Raw genomic sequence first — 25,506 nt, 5'->3', positions numbered from 1 at the left:
ATTTATTGGTCTGTTGTAATGATAACATGTAAAATATCCCTTTATGTCCTTTGTGAAGAGAAGGTGAGATATTGCCGGCACCCTGAACAAATTCCAAATTCCTACCACCTTCGGTTGAATGTCAGGCCTGGCCAACAATTTCGTGAAGACTTGCCCGAACAACCTTTCCCAGCTGACCCCACAATGTCAATAAGGTGAAAATAAATGGCCTTACCTGATTGGAGAATATATCCTGCATTCATTAATTAATCTAAGAACATAATTGTACAGTGTTTTAGAGCACAAGCTTATCACTGCAATTGTCTAACATCACTTCTGCTATTATTGCTGGCATTCCATGAATTTTACTAAACTGTAAGCATTTCTTAATCTTAGTCGTGGCTGAACTTGTACCACCAACAATGTTGAAAAAAAGATACAACACAAATGCTGTTCAATATGATTTCTCATGCTATTTTGTCCCTTAAGAGGCTGTTGCAAAAAATTAGGTGAACAAAGCAGTTAGTGGAGGCGACAAAAAACCCATCAATTGTGACATTGGTTTGGTATTCATGATGGACGATATCTCCTTGAAACTGAGTGCCTCGCATGCAAGAGAGTTCCTCAAAAACTGTTGTGATACAGGAATCATAAATGTTACAGAATGCTTTTGCAATGTTTGCTGGTTGTGAGAAGCGTGTGGCGGCATAAACACGACACTGCTCGTCTCATGTATATCAGACATGGAATGTCAAAAATACTATTTTAATTTTTTGATACCATCACATGGAGGTTCTTTTGATTCAGTAAAGGTTTTATTGTCTTTTTTTTTCAAATTTCCTCATCTTATTTTATTGCTAATGAAGTGTTTTTTGTTTGTTTGTTTGTTTGTTTCATGCATGTGCCTCATTTGGGATGAACAAGTTCAATTTATCTAGAATGAATTTGACTCTTATGCAAATTACACTGAACCCTTTGATGAAGCAGTTGCTGAGATTAGAAAACCCATGGTATACTGAAGCCTGTGGTGAAGCAGTTGCTCTGAAACAACTTGCCTTTTCTTCATGGAAAGCAAACCCAACTGAAGGCAAACTCAAATCGTTCCACAAAGCCTGCAACAACTGTGTGTCCACTCTTGGGAGAGACCGAAAACAACACCTGTCCAACTTCAAGATTGAACTTTCAAAATTGTCTCCTCCTATAAAACATGGCATCTTATTTAGGCTTCTCTGGAGTATGCTCCCCTTGGATCCCTTCCCTCACTTCAAATGGCACCACAACAAACTGTGCTCATGACAAGGCCGAATGCCTCAATTCTATGTTTGCTTCCAAATATTGTGTCCCCAACCCCTTGCTCTCTGTTCTACCCTTCCTAGTTGTACCAATTGCTCCTGGACTCTGTGTAATTTGTACCTGAGAAGGTAAAGAAGTTTCTAGTCGCACTCGACTGATCCTGCAACTTGACCTGATGGCATCCGCTGACATGTCCGAAAAAACCTGCTCTGCTGTTCTTGCACATCCTCTTTCTGCACTCTTCACCAAATCATTTGCCCAAGGTCGTCTTACATCTGCTTGGAAATCAGGCAACGTCACTGCATTCCCGAAAAGGGTGCAACACTTGATCCCCTTAACGACAGACCTCTTAGTTTACTTCCAATCATCAGTAAGGTCATGGAATCTATCATCGCAGTTGATATGAAATCTTTTCCTTTCTCCAACGGCCTCATATTAGATCATCAATTTGGATTCAGACCAGATCACTCTACTTTGAACATGCTGCTTCTGCTCTCTCAGCAATGGATGGTTGCCCTCAATCAGATATGAGGTCAGGACCGTCTCTCTGGACAGACAGGTAGTGGATGAAAAAATGGAAACACCTGGGTAAATGAGGGATGCAGAGTATGTTTGTTAAAAGCAACGGCTTCCACACAGGTGTGGCCCATGTGTTAATTAAGCAAGTAACATCCCAGCATGCTTAGGGTCATGTGTAAAAATGCTGCACAGGCCTGGTTGCCGACAATGATATGGAGTGCAGCTGCAAGAGATGTCTGTGACTTTGAAAGAGGGGTGATTGTTGGGGCACTTTTGGCAGGAGCCTCAGTGACAGAGAGCTCAATTTGCTGATGTTTCATGAGCAACAGTGTCTAAAGTGATGTCTGCATGGAACTCCAAAGGAAAGACATCATCAGCAAAAGGGTAACAGTGTGTGGAAGTGCATACTCCAGGATTGTGATTATATGTGCATTAATTTGAAGTGCAAGGCAAAGCAGGCAAACAACTGCAGATCAATTGACTGTAAATTTCAACTTGGGGTGAGAGCAGCCAGTTTCATCAAAAACGGTCTGCCGATAACTCCACACAGTGGGATACCATTGTCAGGCTACATTGCACAAACAGCTCATCACACCTCACAATGCACTTTGCAAGTCCAATGGTGCAAAGAACACAGGCAATGCACTACCAAGCAGTGGAGAAATGTGAAGTGGTCAGTGAATCATCCTTCACCATGTTCTCGACAAATGGACAAGTGCACGTGCGGCGCCAACCTAAATAACTCTACAAACCTGAATACTTGGTTCCAAAAGTGAAGGGTTCTGGTGGTTCTGTAATGTTGTGGTGTGCATCTACCTGGCATGGTTTGGGTGCAGTCATTCCATTGGAAGGTGAGGTCAATGCCAATCACTACTTAATGGTACTGAGTGATCATCTTCACCCCAAGTTGCAGCATTTCTTTCCTGCCGAGAGGGGTCTCTTCCAGGATGACGATACCCTCATCCACAGATCACGCATGGTTGCCCAATGGTTTGATGAGCATGACACTGATCTTATCCATATGTCACAGCCTTCTCGGTCACCAAATCTGAACCCAATCGAGCATTTATGCGATATTCTGGAATGACACCTGAGACAGTGTTTTCCACCTCCACCAAACAGGTGTGAGTTGATTGACTTTCTCATAGAAGATTGGTGCCGCATCCCTCCTGGAGAAGTCCAGACCCTAGTGGACTCTATGCTATGACACATACAGACCGTACTGGCCGCACGTGGTAGCCCAATGCCCAGTTAAGTGACCTTACATTGGTATTTCCTCTTTTTTTGTCCACTACCTGTTTCTCATGCTTTTCGTACAGTCTGGCATCCTGCTTTGCTCTCTAAACTCTCACCTCTGGCATCCTAGGCCAACTCTACACATGGCTTACTGACTTCCTCTACTCTCGTCGCCAATGTGTGGCTCTCAACGGAATCTTTTCATCTCCTCCCCTTAAGGCTGGAGTGCCCCAAGGCAGTGTCCTGGGCCCAGTCCTATTCTTAATCTTCATAAATTACCTATCTGACTTTATGGAAAATCCCTTTTATCTATATGCTGATGACTGCACCCTCTGCTATATCTTATCTTTAAAACAGACAGGCTGCAGTCTCTTCCCTCTCTTCAGACCTTGAAAAAAAATCAAAAGCTGGTCAAACACTTGGAATATTTTTTTCATTCCAGAGAAATCTCACACTCTCACTCTTTCTCTTTCCAAAATGACCATCTGGCAAACCCTCCCATCTCATTTCTTAACAATCCTCTCAAGGAAGTTCAGTCATTCAAACTCCTGGGTCTCACGATCAGCCATGATCTTTCTTGGGCAAACCCCATTTCAAAGTTGGCCTCCACAGCAGGTCACCAACTGGGCATCTTCCATCTTACAAAGTCCTTCCTTGGTACACCTGAAACTCTATCCATATACAATGCATTCTTCCACAGTTTGATGGAGTACTGCTCTCCCCTCAGGGCTGGTGCTCCTGCCTCACACTTTGCTTGGCTCAATACCATGGAAACCAAGGACCTCAAGATCAGTAGAACCTCCCTTGATGACGCTGAGTCCATGGGCCTATCGCTTTCCAATCAAAGACAGGATTGTGATCTCTCTGTCTTCTACCATCTCCTTTCTGGTCTTGCACCTTCTGATATTTTTGCGCTTTGTTACCCCCTTCCCCCCTACCATGTTTCTGCTGGGTGCACAGTCCACCATCAACCCCTTTCCGTTGAAAGTTCCAAAATACAGAATCATTGTTTCCCTCCACTTGTTTGTTCCTCTTTTTCCCACCTGTGGAATCAACTTGCATATTCTCTTCAATCTCATTCTTCCCTCCAAGTCTTCAAGACAGCTGTTCACTACCATCTTTTCCAAATTTCCAATTTTTCTTTCCTGTGAATTTGTTTTTGTATTCATCTTTTCCACCCCATATATGGAGGTGGGAAGCACCAACAGCAGAGTTGAAGGGCACTCCCCTTTGTTGGGAATGCATCTCCATATAATCAATGGATAAATTTTCTATCAACCCTTCTTTCCTCCCCACATCCCTTTATATGTCCAAGTCTCCCTTTATTTTGTCCTGAAAGCATGGTGTTGGTGTTTCCCCTCTCTTTCTGCTATTCATTATGTTCTGTTGTGTCCTGATCCATTCAGTATTCTCACTATTCTATAAGCCTGGACTTTGTATCCCAAAAACTTCAATAATTCCTCAAGGCAGAATATCTGATTGACATAAACTGAAGAAAGGATAACATATTTCGGTAGCTTTTTCTTATTTGTGAAGCTTTATTCAATATATGCTTTTTTGCTGAACGTGTCAATGTGGTTGGTCTGGTGAATTAGAAAGAAAAATGAACTATGTGCAATTCACAAAGTGAGTCTTTAACACTTCTCACTGAAAATACTCGTGTTTTAGGTCACCAAGAATTCCAACTCTGAATGCATTGGGTCCTGGGTATTATTTCTGTCATCCATATTGCAATTAAATATACCACTCATGTCATGGAAAGATAATGCAGTAATACCTCGCTTCACGCTCAGGATGCATTCCTGGAAAAGAGAGTGCTAATCAAAAATGTGCTAAAAGGGGTCGTTGACACCATTGTTTATATTACACACAGCGTTTCTTTCACATGAGTGATTATATGAGAGCTTAATTTGGGTATCGGTCATTGCGCTTAGCATAATACAGATGGAAAACATTATTTTCATTAATATAAACAATATGTTTTTATTATCATAACATCACTAAGTATTCACAAAAACATAAGATATGTACAAACATCAATAAAAATAATTGCCTCTGAGCGTGTGCATGCAGTACAAACAATGGTGGTGGGTGCGTTTACTCGGTGCAAAAATTGTAAAAAATTTCTTTAAGACAAAGTTTTTAATCACGAATCAGCGTTCTATGGGGCAGCGTTAAGCGAGGTATTACTGTGTAGCTTTTACATTTCATTGATTTAAACACATAACTTGTGTTAAACGTTATCTTAGATGCCTTATAGCTGTTGTATAAAGCAAAATAATATACCTCGATGTGCGATCTGACATTACGTTTCTCAAGAAAGGGAACACAATATTGGGAGGCAATAATGTTTCATTTTTCGTTGTTAATGTTTGTACCCAAATTTACCTTTTTCACTGTGAACCAAACCATTGATTTGGCTCTAGAAACCAAATTTTACAACGAAAGGTAGTTGTTCCTTTATTCCAGAGCTTATTATGCACCCAGTTATTGGAGTACAATGACCTTTACTTTATGCTTTAATTGTTTCACCTCCTTTTCTGCAAAGGCTCGATATTATTGAATCAGAACTGTTTTTCACAGTCAAATAAAATAGGAGTTTTGTTTTTTATCATTGTGTAAGGATTTTGATGAAACTTCTTCTTTGAAAATTTTCACGTGTCCCTCTTGCTGAAGGTTTATTTTCCAAACCACAGCACCTCAACCTCAGCTCACCTTTTGACCCCCCCTTTCTTTTCTCCACTGGCCATGCTGCTTCGCCACATAGGCAAAGGACCAGAGGTGTTGCATGCTGGACAGAAACTCAACGACAATTTATGGCACACAATTCGTGTGTCGAGGAGAGGGCGAAACCTCAAACTCTCTGTGGATGAGCTAACAGTAGAAGGTAAGCCATGAAAATGTTACATAATGTGAAATAACACTTCATTGATCTTCTTGATATGCTGAGGCTGCAGCTGCAGCCTCCTGACTATACGTGGAATCACAGGCTCTGATGAGATTGTTAAACAAACTGTCCTCTTCTGACTATATGCTCCTGCACCCTTCTTCTTTATTTCTCCTTCCTGTGGATTTCCATTCATTAACAAATCCATTTCCACATTTCCCTGCAAGCCTTGAATAACGATATTTCAATCAGATCCAGTGCTCTATGAGTAATAGTGTGAGATGTGAGGCATGTCTTCTTTGTGATGGTTGTATGTGAGGAAAGCTAGAGTATCCAGTGTAATTACAGTGCATTGGCAAAGGTACTAATATCTTTTGTGTTCTGATGTTTGATGTACGACATTTACCAGGCTGGCTGCAGTTCACACTTTTGTATCGACAGTTTGGCTAAAGGTCATAATGAGAATTTTTCATTATTGGATTTGAAATTTTCTTCCAAAATTGCACACATCAATTTAAACTTGTAAGATTTTAATCCAAAACACAGAGTAAGTATACTGATTTAATATCATTTAGAAATGTCTGCACAGTCAATACTTTCCTTACTTTTCTTTTTCATCAAAATTCAACCAGATAATGTTTTTGAATATATCAATATAAAGGCTAAAAAATCACAATGTAGTTATAATTGAATTCATAATCTATTATCCTTCCACTACACTTATTTTACTTGAAAATTACTACATTTTAATTTCAAAGATTATTTATTTTCAATGAACTTATTGAACATTTTTATATTTATTTAATCTTTGTGCATACCCAAAGGTGTTTGGCAGCTGAAGGAAGATCCATGAAGTTTAAAATGTGGAATGAATGCTAAATTGTTCTTAAATATGTGAGAAAACTTGCAAATTGGTTATATTTACTTGCAAGTGTATCATCAATATATTCCAGTTCAATCGTAGAGAAGGAATGAGAGGGGGAGTCTATATTGGAAGTAAATCATCATTATAATCATATAAAGTCATTATTTTTATATTTGCAGAATCTAGTTATTTTGGAGGCGATAATTTATTTTGACAACTCTCTTTTATTGTAACAGCTTATCATTCCCCATTCAATGGATGATTTACTTTCTGATTTGAATGCCTCATAGAGGTGTGAAGTTGATAAAAGGAAGAGGTTTCAATTGCAGAGGTGCAAACAAGCATTCTCATCAGTTTGAGTAGTGGCTTCATGAAAAATGTTGAGAATCCGAGACGTTTTTGAATTTTTTAAAACTCTTGGAAGAATAAGTAAAATGCATCACAGTCAGAATAAGGGAAAGAATAACATCTGAAAACTATTTGAAGTTTTGACAAGAAAGAATGGTCAATAAATAATGTCTGAGGAAGGGATAGGGTGCCTGTTACAATCCCAATCCCAAATTGCTGACAAAATGTATCTGCCTGTGCAATGAACAATTTATTTGATTGTCTTGCTTAATCTAATGTATGCGTGAGAAAAACAGTGCAGATTAATCTTGAAGATTATGAGCCCCCCATTGGACTTTGTCCAAAACAAGGGCGTATGGATTTGGTCTCGATTTTTGTGTGCGTGTGTGTCCGCAACCATATCTTGGACATGTGTAGACCGATTTTATTCGTACTTTGCACAAAGACTACACATGATGGTATACATATGCACATCATTTTTTTTTTCAACATCAGATCCAAGATGGCAGACTGGCGGACATTTTAGTTGTGAAAAAACACCCGATGTCGAACATGTCCTCAACCATTTCTCAGACATGCATTTACCGATCTTGTTTAAACTTGGCACATAGATAATGAATGATGGTTTACATATGCACATCATTTTTTGCGAGAGGATTTAAGATGGTCGACTGGCGGCCATATTTGTTGTAAAAAAACCTCATGTTGAACACGTCCGAAACCATTTCTCTGGCATGCATTTACCGATCTTGTTCAAATTTGGCATACAGAAAATGAATGATGGCTTACATATGCACATCATTCTTTTTTTCGAGATCAGATCTAAGATGGCGGACTGGTGGCCATTTTGTGACTGAAATGTGTCCCCAACCATTTATCTGACATGCATGGTCCCATGTAGGTATGGGAGGATGGTTCATGTAGGTTGCTGGGGCTCTGAAATAGTCAATGCAGATATTCAGCATTGTTGTTCTAAAACCATTATTAATGTACTGAATGTGATATTGATTTCGTAAAATCTCAAGTCATCTATATAAAGGACACGCTTGTTACCTTCGCCGAAGGAGAGGGTTTTGCGTTTGGGTCCATTTGTTACTTGGCAATGTTTTTTTTTTTTGACAAGTCTGTTGATCGCCTCCATTTGTTTGTTACTTGTCAAAAACAAACTTTTTTGACAAGTATGTCAATCGCCTCCGTTCGTTTGTGTATTTGTTTGTTTGTGTATTTGTTTGTGTTTGTTTGTGTGTTTGTCTGTCCGCTCACCGCCAGCCCAAACTGCTCAACCGATTGTCCTGAAATTGTCAGAAAGTAATGGCACCGAAGATGCGATGGTCCCGCAATGAAGTTTCATAAAATTTGGTCGACCGAAAAGGTCAACATCGGCCAATAGGCCAATTTGAGACAAATGTTCGAAAATCCTCAAATTTCATCCGATTGACTTGAAATTTTAACACGATTTGCATATGAGGTCATTGAATTCAACCAATATTTACATTTGTGGTTATCTTAGGTCAAAAGGTCAACATAGGCCACAAGGTCAATCCAAAATAGGCCTAATTTTTATATTGTTTCCAAAAGTCAATTTTCATCCGATTGACTTGAAATTTGAAGGACATTTGCAAATCAAGTCGCTGAATTCAATCACCTATTCATTTTGAGAGCAACATAGGCCAAAAGGCCAATTTGGGTAAAATTGGGCCAAATTTTCCAAAATCCTCAATTTTCATCTGATTGATTTGAAATTTGAAGAGCATTTACAAATCAGGTCACCGAATTCAACCACCTATTAATTTTGAGGTCGACCAACAGGCCAATTTGGGGCAAATTTCTAAATCCTCAATTTTTGTCCGATTGAGTTGAAATTTGAAAAGGATTTACATGTCAGCTCACTGAATTCAACCACCTTATTTTTGTGGTCACCATTGGCAAAAAGGTCAACATCGACCAAAAGGTCAACACTGGCAAATTTTCTAAAATCCTCAATTTTCATCCAATTGACCTGAAATTTGAATAGCATTTTCATGTCAAGACGCTGAATTCAATTACCAATTCATTTTAAGGTCAAAAGGCCAACACATGCCTAATTTTTAAAATTGATAGATAGGGCCAGAAACTAAATATATAACTATATCTCAAAAAGTTCTGGACGAGTTATGACAAAACAAGGTGGATGAGTTGAACAGGTGACAAGAACAAGCGTATTGGATTTTGGTTCAGATCCAGCCCATCAGTGGGATACAAAACGTAAACTATTCCACCGAGCAGAGGTATGTGCTCTACCGAGTGCCATTCTACTTTGTGCTGTTTTGCCAAGATGTCACTCTATGAGTGATTTTCATTTGTTTGTTTGTTTATCTGTCTGGTTGTTTGTTTAACCGCACAGAACTTTCGTGTTTTTCTCCGCAAACCGCTTGTCAGATTGAGACAATTTTCAACAGAGGTGCGACTACTCATGTGCAATGATTTAATGATAATTATGATGTCTTAGGTCATATGGTGTGGCAGCCATGTTGGAAAAATGGAAAAACTTATGACCTCTGTATCTCTGAAACTGCATCAAGTAAAAAATTGAAACTTGGCATACAGCAAGGACTCCTTATGGAGAATATGCGTGATTTTTTTATGACGTTATAAGTGCCTCCGTTATGACGTCATAATTACATGTGTAGAACACTACATCTGATCAGTATGAAAATTTTTGAGGGTCTTCTTGAGATAAAATGGTCCAAAGAGAAAAATTTAATGACGTCATCGGTCACGTGATTTTGGCAGCCAGATTGCTTAAAAACATTTATAAACTTTCTAAAATCTTCTCTGAAGAGGCTGACCAGATCGAGGCGAAACTTTACACGTATGACCGCCTATCGATGAGGAACAAAAGGTTCACACATATGATGTCAAAGGTTACATGGTTTAACAGTCATATTGAATTTACCCTAAAAGCTATAAAAAAAATCTTCTCCAGAACGGCTGGACAGATTGAGGGAAAACTTCACACAAATGTTCCCCAATCCTTGGATGTACAAGTTTGTTAAGGAATAATTGATAGGTCACATGTTTTGGCAGCCATATCAGATTGAAGAAAAAATATTAAATAATGTTTTCTTTGGAACCACTTAATCAATCAACATAATTCACAATTATGATCTCGTAGCGATAGGGAATATATGTATTAAATTTCAACCTGATCAGACACATGGTCTGGCAGCGAGAATTATGAATTTTTTTGATCCAGGTTCTGTTTGTTTTATTGATTTTTTTTAAAAAAATTTGGAATGAGGTTCACTTTGCTGTTCCTGGATGGGTTCAAGGATGGCAGAATATCAGCTGAAATGCTAATCCTATCCAGGTTCCTCCTGATGACTTCATCTTTGTTTTTTTTGCTTGCTTGGGTTCCTTCTGATGACTCCAATGCAGGACTGTAACTGTTTGGTCTTCCATTTGATTTAAGTTGAATTTATTTTAATCCCATTCTAAATTTCAATGAAAAGCAATGAAAAACGTCATGGGTCAGGGTCAGGTGTCCAATCAAAGTGGGGTTGCATCAAAGCGGGACATCTTGGTACGTGGTCCTCACTGCCAGCAGTTATTAAGTGGCAGTTCTAATTATGTCTCATTAATTATGTAACATGCCAGTACACAAATTCCACACAAAACAAGTTCTGATGAGGGTCTACAATCTCTGCTCTTTCTAGTTCTGTATGTTTATTTTCCCGATGATTTTCTCTTCCACTACACAAGGAACAATATAACCCACATCATTATAAAGGTCTTTGCCCGAGGAGTTCCGGTTGTATCTTTTTTTATCATTTAGCTTACTTATCCACAATTTTACTGAAGAATCGTGAGACGACGGAATTTCACGAGATCGTGAATGAAGCATTTTTTAAATTTACTTTTAACATTGTTCATTATTAATAGGAACAGGAACAATGCAGAAGCAATACAATCTTGTTTTAATTGTTCAGGCATTCACATTTGTGCTCCACTTACCTTGTGCTGTCGTTTTGGACTATCATTTGTACCTAATTAAATTCATGAGTTTCATGCTAATGCGAAAAGGATGTGATACACCCTTTTTGAATTGAATTGCCAATGGATGGAAAATTCCCATGTTTCAAAAAAGATTGAAATGATTGAAAAAAAGGCCGAATGGCCTCCTCCTGTGCCGAAGTTCCTTATGTATCCTTGTGTAATGTTGTTAAGAACAATGGGGAGGGGAGGACAGAGAGTTGTGGGTTGGGGGAGTGTGGCAGAAAATTGGCGTGTGGGGCGGGGGGGTGGTAGGGATTTCGGAGAGGAAGGATGTCATTGGCATTTGGGGGGTGTTGAGGACTTGAAGATGAAACTAGAACGGGAGAACAGAGTTTGGAGAGGGAAGATGGGTTATTGAGATGGGGGAGGAGGTTGAGGACTTGGGGTGGAAGTGGGTTGAGGACTTGGGGTGGGAGAGGGGTTTGAAGACTTGCTGTGGGGAGGGCATTTGAAGACTTGCTGTGGGGAGGGCATTTGAAGACTTTGGGTTGTGAGGGAGTCGAGGACTTGAAGTCACATTTTAGTTTACGTGGAATTTTGCGGATCCCTGATCGTTTGATATTATTACAATAAAAGGGAGTTATTGGACTGTGATATAGTCGTTATAGTGGAGCAGTCATTGGGTTGAGCAACAATTGTATGTTCAGGCTGTAAAATTGTATCTTATATACATGCAGTAGCTATGGCTTCAATGACTGATGTCAGAAATAACAATAGAATCGTATTAACCACAACATTTTGTTCTGCAGGTCAAATGGCAGGTGACCATACCCGTCTTGAGTTCCACAACATTGAGACTGGCATCATGACAGAGCGTCGCTATACCTCAGTTGTTCCCTCAAATTTCCTGGGGCATCTTCAGGCCTTGGTCTTCAATGGGCGTCCATTCCTCGATCTTTGTCGCAATGGTGACCTTAATCTGTGTGAGATTCATGCGAGATTTGGCATCACAGCCATTGTTGCTGATCCAGTGACTTTCCGCTCACGAGGTGCATACTTGACTCTCGCAACATTGCAAGCCTATACGTCCATGCACCTGTTCTTCCAGTTTAAAACTACTGCTCCGAATGGCCTCATTTTCTACAATGGAGGTGATGGTAATGACTTCATCTCACTGGAGCTCGTGGAGGGGTGAGACATTCTTTTTCAGTCATCTAAAGTTTGTGGATGAACATGTACCTTTAGCAGCAGACACCAGTGTACTTTTACATGCATTACAAGGATGCTAGACATTGGACAAATCAACAAAGCATGTGGGACCTCAGCATCATAAACCCAGCACTCAGATGTCAATAACAAACATTTCAACCAGAATACACACTTTTCACCAATGTGATACCTTTGGGCCTTTTTCTGGGTTGTGAAGCACTCACAATTTTAAATACATTGCACGATTGGTATTTTCTGTCAGACCCTATTTATTTTCATTGAAATCATTGCAGAGTTTGATCGCTTGTACTTCTGAGTTTTTTAATATAGGGAAATATTAAGACCATATAACTGTGTTAATTGCAACCGGCCACCATAAAATTGTCTCTTGGTAATGAAGAATTTGGATTTAACTTCTGGATTTATTTTCAGCATTTGAAAGTCAATTGAGTCGCAAATAACCTATTTGGTAGTGTGCTCACTTGTGGATAACCAGTTTCTGGGTTTGATAATGCTAGGTTCCCACTATTACGATGTGCGGCACGATTGAAATCGTGGTCTTAATCGTGGTGATTCTATCAGATTTTATCAGATCTTGAGGTCAGTCGTGGCAATCGTGTTAATCGCAGAAAATTTTTGAACGGTTCAAAATTTTTCTACGATCAACACGATCAATTGTCAATTGGGATCATCGTATCAGATCGTATTGCATCGTAACAAAGCGCGACAGATCGCATCTCATCGTGCTTCCTAATCGTGGTGATCGGGATCGATCTTAGACAAGACAAACACCACGCTCTATGAGACCACGATTTCAATTGTGCCGTGCATCGTGATAGTAGGAACAGCTTTCAGAGAAATTCCATGATCAGCTACGAATGGCCAATCGTGGCGTTCGTAACGGATCGCACGACAGTGGGAACCAAGTATAACTGGCAGAATCAAATCTGATTGAAAACTTCCTTGCTTCTGCAATATTTGCAGAAATCTGCCTTATGGAGCAGCCGTACTTCAGAATCTGGGATGTTGAGCTAGTTGCTACATAATCAGTCATCCAAAAGTAGAATATCTCGTTACAGTATTTGATTTTTGGGTCGGTTCTATGCTTCAATAAATCATAGTAATACTGTGCATACTAGATTATGATTATGTAAGAGAACGAACTGGGTTTGGGTTGTTAGTTATATTGAGTAAAAGTGCAAGTCTGCAGCACATTGATGTGGATAAGTGAAGATGGTATAACACCATCCACCTATTCTGATGCCTTTTCTTCCTTGTACGACACATACAATATCTTCAGGTCATTTTTCTATATTTACACTGTCCTCGATGCTTTTATTTTATTTCTTCTTTGAAAAAGGAATACATTGTGTTTTTTTTAAACTTCTGACAAATGTGTATGTTCAGTTAAATTTGCATTTTGTTGTTACAAAGCTGCCTCCACACCTTTCCATCAGCTACTTACAGTACTCCTTTGACCTTGGAAACGGACCGACACTCATCAAGGCTAACTCAGATGCACAGCTCAGCGACAATCAGTGGCACAGCGTGATAATTTCTCGTGATCTCAATAACCTGCATTTGCTCAAAGTGGACTCCAAGCTGGTGTCGCAGAATGGAAATGGAGCTCGCAACCTCGACCTCAAAGGTGTGTTGTTCTTTCAGGACAGATAGCTGGGTGGAACCACAAGAAGCAATATTTGGAATGAAAAAACAAACAAACAATGCCCTGCCTGCTAAAAATTTATAGCCAAATTTGTATTCTATATTTAATCCACATTTCTCCAAAGCTATATGTTTAAGAGTACAAATATTTAATGCCATTTGTTTTTTAATCCAATATATATATATATATATATATATATATATATATATATATATATATATATATATATATATATATATATATATATATATATATATATATGGTTTTCCCTTTAATGCAATACATTACTAGTAGTCGTGACGTAATTCACCTGCAATAGCATTTTGTGAATGAAAATCTACTTTTAACTCAGTTTTATGCATTTTGTATTTTTTTCTGAGATGATTTTCCTTGGCTTTTACAGTGAGTGGATTCAGGCAATGATTCATATGAGTATATTTTGTTTTTGAGTGTTTTTTTGAGCACTTTTTGCAGTTCATCATGATATCTCCCAATGAAACAGTCAAAGGATCACATCCCTCTCTTTACACGAAACCACTTCAGTCCAGGTTGAATGTTCAGTCTGCAGAACATCTGCACCAAAGGGCTCTGTTGACAAACCTTGTGGAGTGACAGCATGACTGAGATTTGCACGGATTGAAACACATGTTCCATGTGTCATATCAACAGCTAATCAAATACAGATCAGTAAAAAGTAAAGCGCTATCTTCCGGTCATTGGGATGGAGCATTATATGAAATATAGTGTATTCATTCGGGAATAAATATTGGTTGGGGCTCACTACCCTTTCCTGTGCATGTGAACATCTGATCATGTAGATTCTCCTAAGTTTGCATCATTTTTTTCATTTTTACCCCACGCGAAAAGCAGGGTGACACAATTGGTTAATCCTGTCTGTCTTCAGACGTCGGTCTATGATCGAGGAACTCCGAAATTTCAATTTAATTTTGCATTTTGAACATAGGAACACAAATCAGAACATGAATCAGAACACAAACCCACAGTTTAGCAGTACTTTGACTCTGAAATTGCCAAGTTGTACAGAATCTTGTCGCGAGCATGCAGGTGCAGAGAGGAGTAAGGTAATTTATTTGGCTGTCTGCCTGTCCAGCAGTCAAACAAAATTGAAGATCATTCCAAACAAGAAACTTACTCTTTTTGGGGATGTCATAAAGGACACAAATAATATGCACAAAGAACGAATTTAATCTGTTGAATAAGGTGGTCGAAAAGATGTTGGTAAAAATCCGAAAATAGAGTTTTTATTTTTCTCGCCTTTGAAACCTAAATTTTATTTTACTTGAATTATATAAATCAACACTATAGAACAAAAATCGCCTTTTGTCACATCCAAAAATCTCCACTTTAGGAGTACTTGGACAAAATATTACGCCATTTTACGCCATCTTGACCAATCAAATTTGCTACTCATGCTCTCAAGCAGGGGAAGATTGAGATTCAAACAAAATGTTGCCTTGTAGGAAATGTAGATCATACTCGGAAATGCGAAGCAAGAGTTCAAACCACGCTTCCCATTTCTTTTTCTCAAGACTGTGCTGGGGAATGAATGTGTTCCACAAACTCTCCAGCACATCATTTTTTCAATTTACATCTTGTTCTCATTCTAGAATATTTTGCATTCTGCTTCATTTTACAAACATCCTGGGACATCTTGCATTCTGGATAATTTTGCATTCTGACTCATTTTACATTCTGGACCACTTTTTCCACCTTTCTAAATATGTTCTGGCTCACTTTCCATTTTATCATTTTCTCGACGAGAGAAAATCATTTTAAACAAAATTAGAAATTGTTTCCAATGCAACCTGTGGCTGCTGCTGGCATCATTTTCTGGAAGCAGGGCTGTGCCGCTGCTGCAGTGCCGCTGCTGCAGTGCCGCTGCTGCAGTGCCCCTGTTAGCAGTAAGCTGGTACTCATTTTGCCAACTTCGGAAGGATGACAGGCTGAGTCAACCCACCTGGTGTTGTTAAAATGGATGAGCAGGGGCTCAAACTCAAGACCCTAAGATCTCAAGGTCAGGTCAGGTCTGGTAAGAATGCGCCGCAGCAGCGTGTCGCTGTGTCCACTTTCTGCTCCAGGGGCCTCAGTCTGGCTGTCCCCAGGCAGATACCTGGCCCAGACCCAGCTCCTTGATATGCCGATCAACCTGCTGCAACCACAAGGCATGTAGTTGGCCCATTGGCCTCCTCCACTCACGAGGCTCCCTCGCTGAGAGAATCTGATGAGCAGAATCAGCATCAAGAAAACGAGCCACATGTCCATACAGCCACAGTTAACACTCGTGGACTATGCAGGTAACAAATCTCATTTGAGTCTCTCTTAGCAACTGCTCAATGGACGCAAAGCCCGAACAGCGATAGCCAACGATTCTCCGAAGAGATATGGTACCAAAGAAATTAGATCCATCTCAGATCCCTGGTCAGAGTGCAAGTCTCACATCCGTAGAGCAAGAATGGAAGGACAAAGGCCCGAAAAGGCTCAGTCACACCTTGACGTTTTAGCCAGGAATGGCAACGTATAAAGCGCACGTAAAACGTTGGCGTACGCTGAAGTTTTGAGTTTTTTTTTTAAGTTTTGTTCATATTCATAACATGTTGGTCGTATGCATAACGTATTAGTAATGGGCACAGAACGTTTCGTTGTGTTAAAGATAACTTATACCAACGAATGCTTAGCCTGTTGTCAGCGTTCAAAAACTATGCCCAACGATTGTTTAACTTAGTCATAGTGCGCTGCACGTATCGCTGATAAACTCGTGGCATTCTCTGTTAAAAACCTGACGCTCGCCGATTTAAATCATAACCGCCTGAAAATTGGAAGTGTCAACATCGCAGTCACACCTTGACGATTTAGCCAGCGTATGCCGACCTATGAAAAATGTGTCTAAAACGCTGGGACACGTCGAATACGGTATGGGTAAGTTGTGTATGCGTTAGCAGCACGATGAAAAACAATGAAGTACGCTGGCATATTACGTGGTGCATCGAGTACGTCGTGAAATTTCAAGCATGCTGAAAATTTTACGATGTACTCGACGTATGGCTCACAAGTTCCGCATACATTGGCGTAAGTTCTTGGCACGCTCCGCAATCGTTTATACACGTCGGCCACACGTTACTTGTAAGTTACTCATAAGTCGAAACACGTCAAGGTAATGTTTAGCATACCCGAAACTTCATTTTTAACCTACGAGTAATGTGCTTTGAACATATTAGTGGCGTGTTTTGAACCTATGAGTAGCGTGCTTTGAACCTATATGTAACGTATCTCAAACGCACATTGGCATATGCAGACAAATTTGATTGACGTCTTCCGGACGACCACATAACTTACTGAACGTGTTTCTAACTTACAGCTACCGTATAATGGCGTATTGGCAGCGTTTAGAGGAATTGGTATATAAAAATGGGCTTCACAGGAGGAACCCGTCAGTGTTCTAGACTCCATGTTGAGTAGATATCAATGTCAGTGGCAGTAGCAGTAGCAGTAGTAGTAGTAGTCGTAGTAATAGTAGTGGTAGTAGTAGTAGTTCGACCGAATTTAGTGATGTTGATGTTAGTAGTAGTAGTAGTAGTTCTAGAGAATTTAGTGATGTCGATGTTGGTAGTAGTAGTAGTTCGAGAGAATTTAGTGATGGCGATAGTAGTAGTCGTAATAGTAGTAGCAGTAGTAGTAGTTCGAGAGAATTTAGTCATGTCGATGTTTGTAGTAGTTCGAGAGAATTTAGTGATGTCCATTTTGGTAGTAGTAGTAGTAGTAGTAGTAGTAGTAGTAGTAGTAGTACTTTCAAGTAACGTGTTGCAAAGTGTGAACAGCGTTCATGTAGCGTGCTTACAAAACGTTACTCATAGGTTAGAAATAAGTTGCGGGTATGCTAAACATTACCTCCACGTGATTCGACTTATGAGTAATTTACAAGTAACGTGTGTCAACGATCGCATAACGTGCCTATAACTTATGGCCAGCGTAGCGGAACGTGTGAGTCATACGTCGTAAAATTTCAAGCATGAAAAAATTTGAGGAAAACCCAAAAGCTCAACGTTTGAAGCCAGCGTACTACCACTTATGGCAGTGTTTTTCAGCGTGGTCTTAACATATACAAAACGTACCCATCATGTATTCGATGTGTACCAGCGTTTTACACAAATTTTTGTAAAAATCGGCATAAGCTGGCTAAAACGTCAAGGTGTGACTGGGCCTAAAGACAAGACTTTTGTTCTGCTGCACGGTAATGGCAGCACCACACCCCATGATCCAGTGAATCCATGACTCCCCAGGCCCGACCCAGACATCGATTGACCTCTGGCTCACATCCAGCAGAGACGTGAATATCACTGGCAAGGGAAGTCAATCTCTCTGTGACCTCAGCATCCTCGTGAAAAACAGGTCCAGACAAGCCAGCAGCACCCAAGATGTCATTGAAAGCCTGGATCTTCGGGCCCTGTCACACCTTGACGTTTTAGCCAGGAATCGCAACGTATAAAAATGCACGTAAAACCTTGGCGTACGCTGAAGTTTTGAGTTTTTTTTTAAGTTTTGATCGTTTTAATAACGTGTTGGTCTTATGCATAACGTATTAGTAACGGGCACATAACGTTTCGTTCTGTTAAAGATAACTTATACCAATGAATGCTTAGCCTGTTGTCGGCGTTCACAACCTATGCCCAACGATAGTTTAACTTAGTCAGAGCGTGCTGCACGTATCGCCGACGAACTCGTGGCGTTCTCTGTTAAAAACCTGCCCCACGCCGATTTAAATCATAACCGCCTGAAAATTGGACGTGTAAACATCGCAGTCACACCTTGACGATTTAGCCAGCGTATGCCGACCTATGAAAAATGTGTGTAAAACGCTGGCACACGTCAAATACGGTATGGGTAAGTTGTGTATATGTTAGGAGCACAATGAAAAACACAAGTATGCTGGCATATTACGTGGTACGTCTAGTACGTCGTGAAATTTCAAGCATGCTGAAAATTTTACGACGTACTCGACCTATGGCTCACAAGTTCCGCATACGCTGGCATAAGTTCTCGGCACGCTCCGCGATCATTTACAGACGTCGGCCACACGTTACTTGTAAGTTACTCATAAGTCGAAACACATCAAGGTAATGTTTAGCATACCCGAAACTTACTTTTTAACCTACGAGTAATGTGCTTTGAACCTATGAGTAGCGTGCTTTGAACCTATGTGTAACGTATCTCAAACGCACATTGGCGTATGTAGACAAATTTGATTGACGTCTTCCGGACGACCACAGAACTTACTGAACGTGCTTCTAACTTACAGCTACCGTATAATGGCGTATTGGCAGCGTTTAGGGGAATTGGTATATACAAATGGGCTTCACAAGAGGAACCCGTCAGTGTTCCAGACTCCATGTTGAGTAGATGTCAATGTCAGTAGCAGCAGTAGTAGTAGTAGTCGTAGTTCGAGAGAATTTAGTGATGTCGATGTTAGTAGTAGTAGTAGTAGTTCGAAAGAATTTAGTGATATCGATGTTAGTAGTAGTAGCAGTAGTAGTAGCAGTAGTAGTAGTTCGAGAGAATTTTGTGATGTCGATGTTGGTAGCAGTAGTAGTAGTAGTTCAACAGAATTTAGTGATGTCGATGTAAGTAGTCGTCGTAGTAGTAGTAGTTCGAAAGAATTTAGTGATATTGATAGTAGTAGTAGTAGCAGTAGTAGTAGTTCGAGAGAATTTTGTGATGTAGATGTTAGTAGTAGTAGTAGCAGTAGTAGTAGTTCGAGAGAATTTAGTGATGTCGATGTTAGTAGTAGTAGTAGTAGTAGTAGTAGTAGTAGTAGTAGTAGTAGTAGTACTTTCAAGTAACGTGTTGCAAAGTGTGAACAGCGTTCATGTAGCGTGCTTACAAAACGTTACTCATAGGTTAGAAATAAGTTGCGGGTATGCTAAACATTACCTCGTTGTGTTTCGACTTATGAGTAACTTACAAGTAACGTGTGTCAATGATCGCATAACGTGCCGACAACTTATGGCCAGCGTAGCGGAACGTGTGAGTCATACGCCGGCATACGTCGTAAAATTTCTAGCATGAAAAAATTTGAGGAAAACCCAAAAGTACAACGTTTAAAGCCAGCGTACTACGACGTTTGGCAGTGTTTTTCAGTGTGCTCTTAACGTATACAAAACGTACCATAACATATTCGACGTGTAACAGCGTTTTTGACAATTTTTTCATAAATCGGCATACGCTGGCTAAATCGTCAAGGTGTGACAGGGCCTTTAGTTTTGACCCATGAAACCCGTCATCCCAGTGGCTCCGACTCCTCATTGAGCACTGCAAAGACCCCCAAAAGGATAGCCAGAGTCTCCGCAAAGATTACTGCATCGTCTGCAAAATCAAGGTCAAAGATCTTGACATTCCTAAATTATGGACTGCAGTTTAATCTCTCTGACATCCTCCTCAGAATCCAGTCCATACAAGCGTTGAAAAGTGTGGGGTCCAATACACACCCCTGACAAACTCCAGTAACAGCTGAAAATAAGTCGGAGATGGTATCACCACATCTCACTGCACTCCTAATACCAGTGTTTCGTTCAGACATCAGATTGATCATTTTTGGTGGCACCCCACGAAGACCAAGAATCCTCCAGAGGGCATCGCAATTCACTGAATCAAATGCTTTACTGAGATCAACATACCCTTGGCTGCAAGCAGCCCCTGACGAAACTCTCGTCTGCTTTCTTTGAGGACCCGAAGGGCAAGGATACGGTCAATCATTGACCTCTTTGGTGTAAAGCTTGACTGCTCTGGATGCTGGTGCTCAAGTCGATGGTGGCAAACCCCATCAATACTTATCTGAGCAAAGACCTTGCCTGGCACTAAGAGCAGCCTCACCCCTTGGTAGTTGTTCCAGTCCTGGTGATCACATTTCCCTTTCCTGAGAGGGACAACAAGGCCTCTCTTCCAGTCAGTTGGGATGATGCCTTTTTTCCAGGCAGAGCACAGAACTGCATGCAACAACATGAGTAGGCCTACAGCATTTCCACCAGTCTTGAGAAGTTCAGCATGGATGCCACCAGATCCCAGGAGCTTTACCCCATTTCAACTTGCTCAATGCAGCCTAGGTTTCCACAAGCGAAGGGGATCACAGATGATTGGAAGGTCAGCAATAGGGACAGTAACACCCCTGATATCCAACTCAACAGCTTTGCGGATCAGCCTGGTACAGCTGCTCAAAGTAACTGGCCCAACAGTCCTTCACTTTGGACTCCTCTGTCAAGAGCCCACCACCCTATGCTTTAACTGCAGTACACCGAGTGACTGGCTTGGAGGAATGCAATGTGTGAATTCCCCTGTAAGCAGGATGAGAATCATGTGACCACACATGATGCTCTACCCCCTCACAGATTCCTCGCACATAGTCCTCCTTGTCCATCCTGAGTGCACGTACAGTTTTACGCCTCAACTCCCTGAACAGCTTAGCTCTGCCATTAAGCCTGGCCGTGCGACTCTGGTCTATTGCATCCAGTATCACATGAGACACAAAATTCTTCTTCACCCTTCGGTGAGTTCCAAGACATCCACCGGTAACATCAAGGATGGTGGTCTTGAAGGCACTCCACAACTCTTCAGGATTCCCCAAAGCACCCAGACCCCCCCCCCCAAAAAAAATATCCCTACTCAACCTGTTCGCAATCTCCTCAGCTACCCTCTCATGCTTGAGCTTGCCAGCATCGAGCCGAGGCTAGAATGGTACCATTCTCCCAGATTTAAGCTGAAACTTCAGAGTTGCTGCAACAAGCCTGTGGTTGGTATTGAGGAACTGAGCACTTTGGTAGATCCTACAGTTCTGGATCATCCCCCACTGACCATCTACAAGCACATGATCAATCCCTTTTGCTATACCACCAGCATTGGAATGCCAAGTCTATTGATAAGCCTGTGGGTGCTGAAACCATGAACCAGCCACCGTAAGTCCATGACTTCTTGCAAAGTCAAGGAACTTAGTGCTATTCTGGTTTACAGTTCCAGACCCATGAGGATCAACACACGTCTCATAACCATCCCTATCAGTTCCAGTCGATGCATTGATATCCCCCAAAACTAGGAGGGCATCTCGCCTGGGGCACTGATCAACCACAGACACGAACGTGGCATCGAATGCATCCTTCAAGGTGAGATCACTCGCCTCAGTTGGAGCATATACAGAGACCAGTGAAACGACACCCAAGGAGTAATGAATCCTTCGTCTCATTATACGCTCGTTGACCAGTGTTACCTCAATTATCATTGGAGTCAGCTTATTGGACACAGCTGCAGCAGCTCCTTGGGCATGGTAACCATCGGAATGACCAGACCAATAGTAGGTGTAACAACCTGCCATGATCTCGCCACTATCCAGTATCCAAGCCTCAGAGAGCACTGCAATACCGATGTCCAAACGCTTGAGCTCAGATGATAACAGAGATAGGTGATCATCCTCTCTTCGGGATAGGACATTCCAGGCACCCACCCGAAGGGATTGCCTCAGGTTAACTGAAAGAGTTAAGATTTAAAATCAGCAGCTACTACTGTATAGAGCGTTTAAAAAACTTCTTAAAAAGGTGAGACTCGAGAAAGAATGTAACGAAATTTAATGTTAAAGAAAATGTTGAAGAAACCCACTTCAAATTGAGGCTTTTACATATTAATCTCTTTTTCATATTCTAATTTTGTGATTTAGTAAATGTTTTGTGCAGTCTCTCTTTCAAAGTACGATTAAATTGCTCAATTACAATGCCTTCCCTTCTTTACAGGTTCTTGTGTAATGTGTATCATTATCTCTAAGAAAATTCATAAATATCCTGTTATTTAACTCTGTTCCTTCATCAGTCCATAATTGCTTTGGTTTCCTTTTGCTTTTCTTATATATCTCTATGAAAGCATCCACAAGACTAACACCTGTTTTATTTTTGAAAGGAACAACCCATGCATATCCAGACCTTAAATCAATTAGTGTTAGAGCATACTTTTATTCCCCATCATTTTTATGATGAATGAAATCACCTCACCATGTCAAATGAGCCACATTGGAATCGGTCTTCCTTCTTTTATTCTCTCTGATTATAATCAATTTATGTCATACATTGCTGAAGCGTTTGCTTTCCACTGATGCCAATTATATTTTTATTTGCTCCTCAGTCTTAACAATGAAATCATTTGAGCTTATAAGTTTTTTAAGCATTCCCAAGCCCACTTTTTAATTTAGGACTCATCAGTTGTTTTTTTGTTTGTTTGTTGTTTTTTAAACAATAAACGTATCCACCTTGTCTCTTAATGTTGGATTTGCATCAAGGATAAATTACATATGAGGGGTGATTAGTTTGTGGCCCACCTGACCTGGAGACATGGTAGGACAATGAATGTTTTAGAGGATAAATATATATCCTTGCTACTGTGATGTCTTGCTAATTCCATATTTCTGCTCAAAGATTTTCCAGAATGTGTCCTCAAAGTCAGGAATTCCTCCAAAATTCAGTCAAAATGGAGAAATCGGAGCTCCAAGCTATGATAAAGTACCTGCACAAGAAAGGCTTGCCTCCCAAGCAAATACATATGAGTATCGTGATAACATTAGGGGATGATGCTCCTTCATATTCCATAGTAAGGAACTGGGTAGCTGAGTTCAAGCATGGCAGGACGAAGCATGTGTTGATCACTTTGATCCTGAGAACTGAGAGAATAAGCTTATCCTGAGAATAAGCTCTGCGGGGGGACAAATATGAGAACGACAATGCTGTGATGGCAGCTGTGGAGGATTTCCTGGAGGGGTGTGATGAGGAGTTCTCTACAGAATGGGCTGAGCCAACCCAGAGTGCTGATGGATGACATGCATTGCCAGGAAGGGAGATTATGTTGAGAAATAATGTGAAATAAAAGTGATCGCATAGTGTCTTCCTTGTTGGACCACAAATAAACTGATGACCCCCTCATCATACATCTCTATCAGCTTTGTGTTTTATATCCACTGCGCTATTGTCAGAATCAATATCATGTTTCATACAAACTTCATAAACTTTGTTTTTTGGTTTGCTCCAAAGCTTAGGGTTTCCATCTTTGTCTAATCTCTTATCTACATTTGTTCCAGGGCCACAAAAAATATTCAGGTAGTTGTAATTCTCCAGGTATCCCTGTCATTGTGAATCTACTTCCTGATTAAAAAATATATACTTTTCTCTATCACCACCTTTTGCACTCACTTTATTTGTTTTACGTTCCCTTGTATCTTCAACATATTGACTCTTGTTGGTCTGACACAGCACATATATCCCTTTCTTTAACTCGATTATTTTTACTTTACATATATGATATGTTTTAGCATCAGTTTTATTTTTATACTTGAGACAATGCATTGTGTTTAGTTATGAAAATTTTAAGAGGTTTTCACAAATATTTTTCTATCACGATTTGTGGTGTAGACATTAACTTAATGAGCGTATTAAGAATCGCTTTAATATTTTCTCCTCTCATTTATTTAGGATATACTGTAGTTTGTTAGCCTCCTTTCAGGTCATCAGTTACAAATTCTGCTCTTTCCTCTCTTTATTCCTCCTCATTATCCTTTTCACCTTCTTTATCATCATTATCACCACCAGAAGCATCTTCCTGGTATCAAAATTCCTATATCTATGATTACTTTTTCTTCACATTATACCAATAAGTTTAGTTTTGGGATTTAAAAAAAGAGATCGATATTTCATCAACTGTTATCAACTATAGTTATGGTGAAGCCTAACATTATTTGATATCCTCATTAAATTTGCATTTGTAGGTTTATGAACCTCTGTTTAAAGCCACTCTGAAGTTGAAAATCTCCCATTTTGATGTTGCAGAATGCATTTATTGAAATATCGAACATCTTTTACCTTCAAATAACCTTGGAGCGCAAAAATGCAAATTTTCTTGAAGTTTAATATCCATTCTTACAGGTGTTTTTCAGGTGTTGTTGCAGCAGATTTTCAAGGTTTTATTTTAGCTGGTGTTCTGGTTGTTCTTTCAGGTAATGAAGCTGTATGTATAGGTATTCCAGGTGTTTTTCTTCTGAATTCTCTTCTTGGTGCCATGTATGTTTCGAGAAATATTTATGTTTCAGAAATATATGAAAGATTAATATGATGACACAAAATAACTCCACCTGTTTTTGTTGCTAAATATATTTGAATCCCCTAACTTATTATGGAGAATCTTGTTACCTCTGCCACCAAAGGTGAACGGAGGTTATGTTTTCACCTCTGTCTGTTTGTTTGTCTGTGAACAGGATATCTCACAAAGTTGTGGATGGACTTGGACAAAATTTGGTGGAGAGGTTGGGTGTATAAACAATAACAAAATGACGAGATTTTGGTGAAGATCTGGATCCGGATACTCTAATTTTTTAGGTGATTCTTCACCATTTAGTGATTGGCTAAATCCAATATATAGCAAGATATCTCAAAAAGATAAGGACGGATTCAGATGAATCTTGGTAGATATATTGGGTGTGTGACAAGGACGGATCTG

At 40.1% G+C, this 25,506-nt stretch overlaps 1 protein-coding gene across 13 annotated transcripts in view; it reads left to right on the top strand.

Moving 5' to 3' along the window:
• Positions 1–25,506, top strand: part of LOC147020022 (neurexin-1-like) — a 1,432,118-nt gene that overhangs the window by 956,278 nt on the left and 450,334 nt on the right. For all 13 annotated transcript variants that reach the window (XM_085894958.1, XM_085894955.1, XM_085894959.1 and 10 more), the window contains 3 exons: positions 5,795–5,914; positions 11,912–12,293; positions 13,769–13,959. In XM_085894958.1, coding sequence (XP_085751084.1) covers positions 5,795–5,914; positions 11,912–12,293; positions 13,769–13,959 — 693 coding nt within the window. The remainder of the gene's footprint in view (positions 1–5,794; positions 5,915–11,911; positions 12,294–13,768; positions 13,960–25,506) is intronic.

This window comes from Eptatretus burgeri, chromosome 9, assembly GCF_056783735.1.
Source record: "Eptatretus burgeri isolate ZD-2024b chromosome 9, Ebu_testis_v1, whole genome shotgun sequence".
Classification (NCBI taxonomy): domain Eukaryota; kingdom Metazoa; phylum Chordata; class Myxini; order Myxiniformes; family Myxinidae; genus Eptatretus; species Eptatretus burgeri.
The sequence above is the reverse complement of the archived record's forward strand: the minus strand, read 5'-3'. Positions and strand labels throughout refer to the sequence as shown.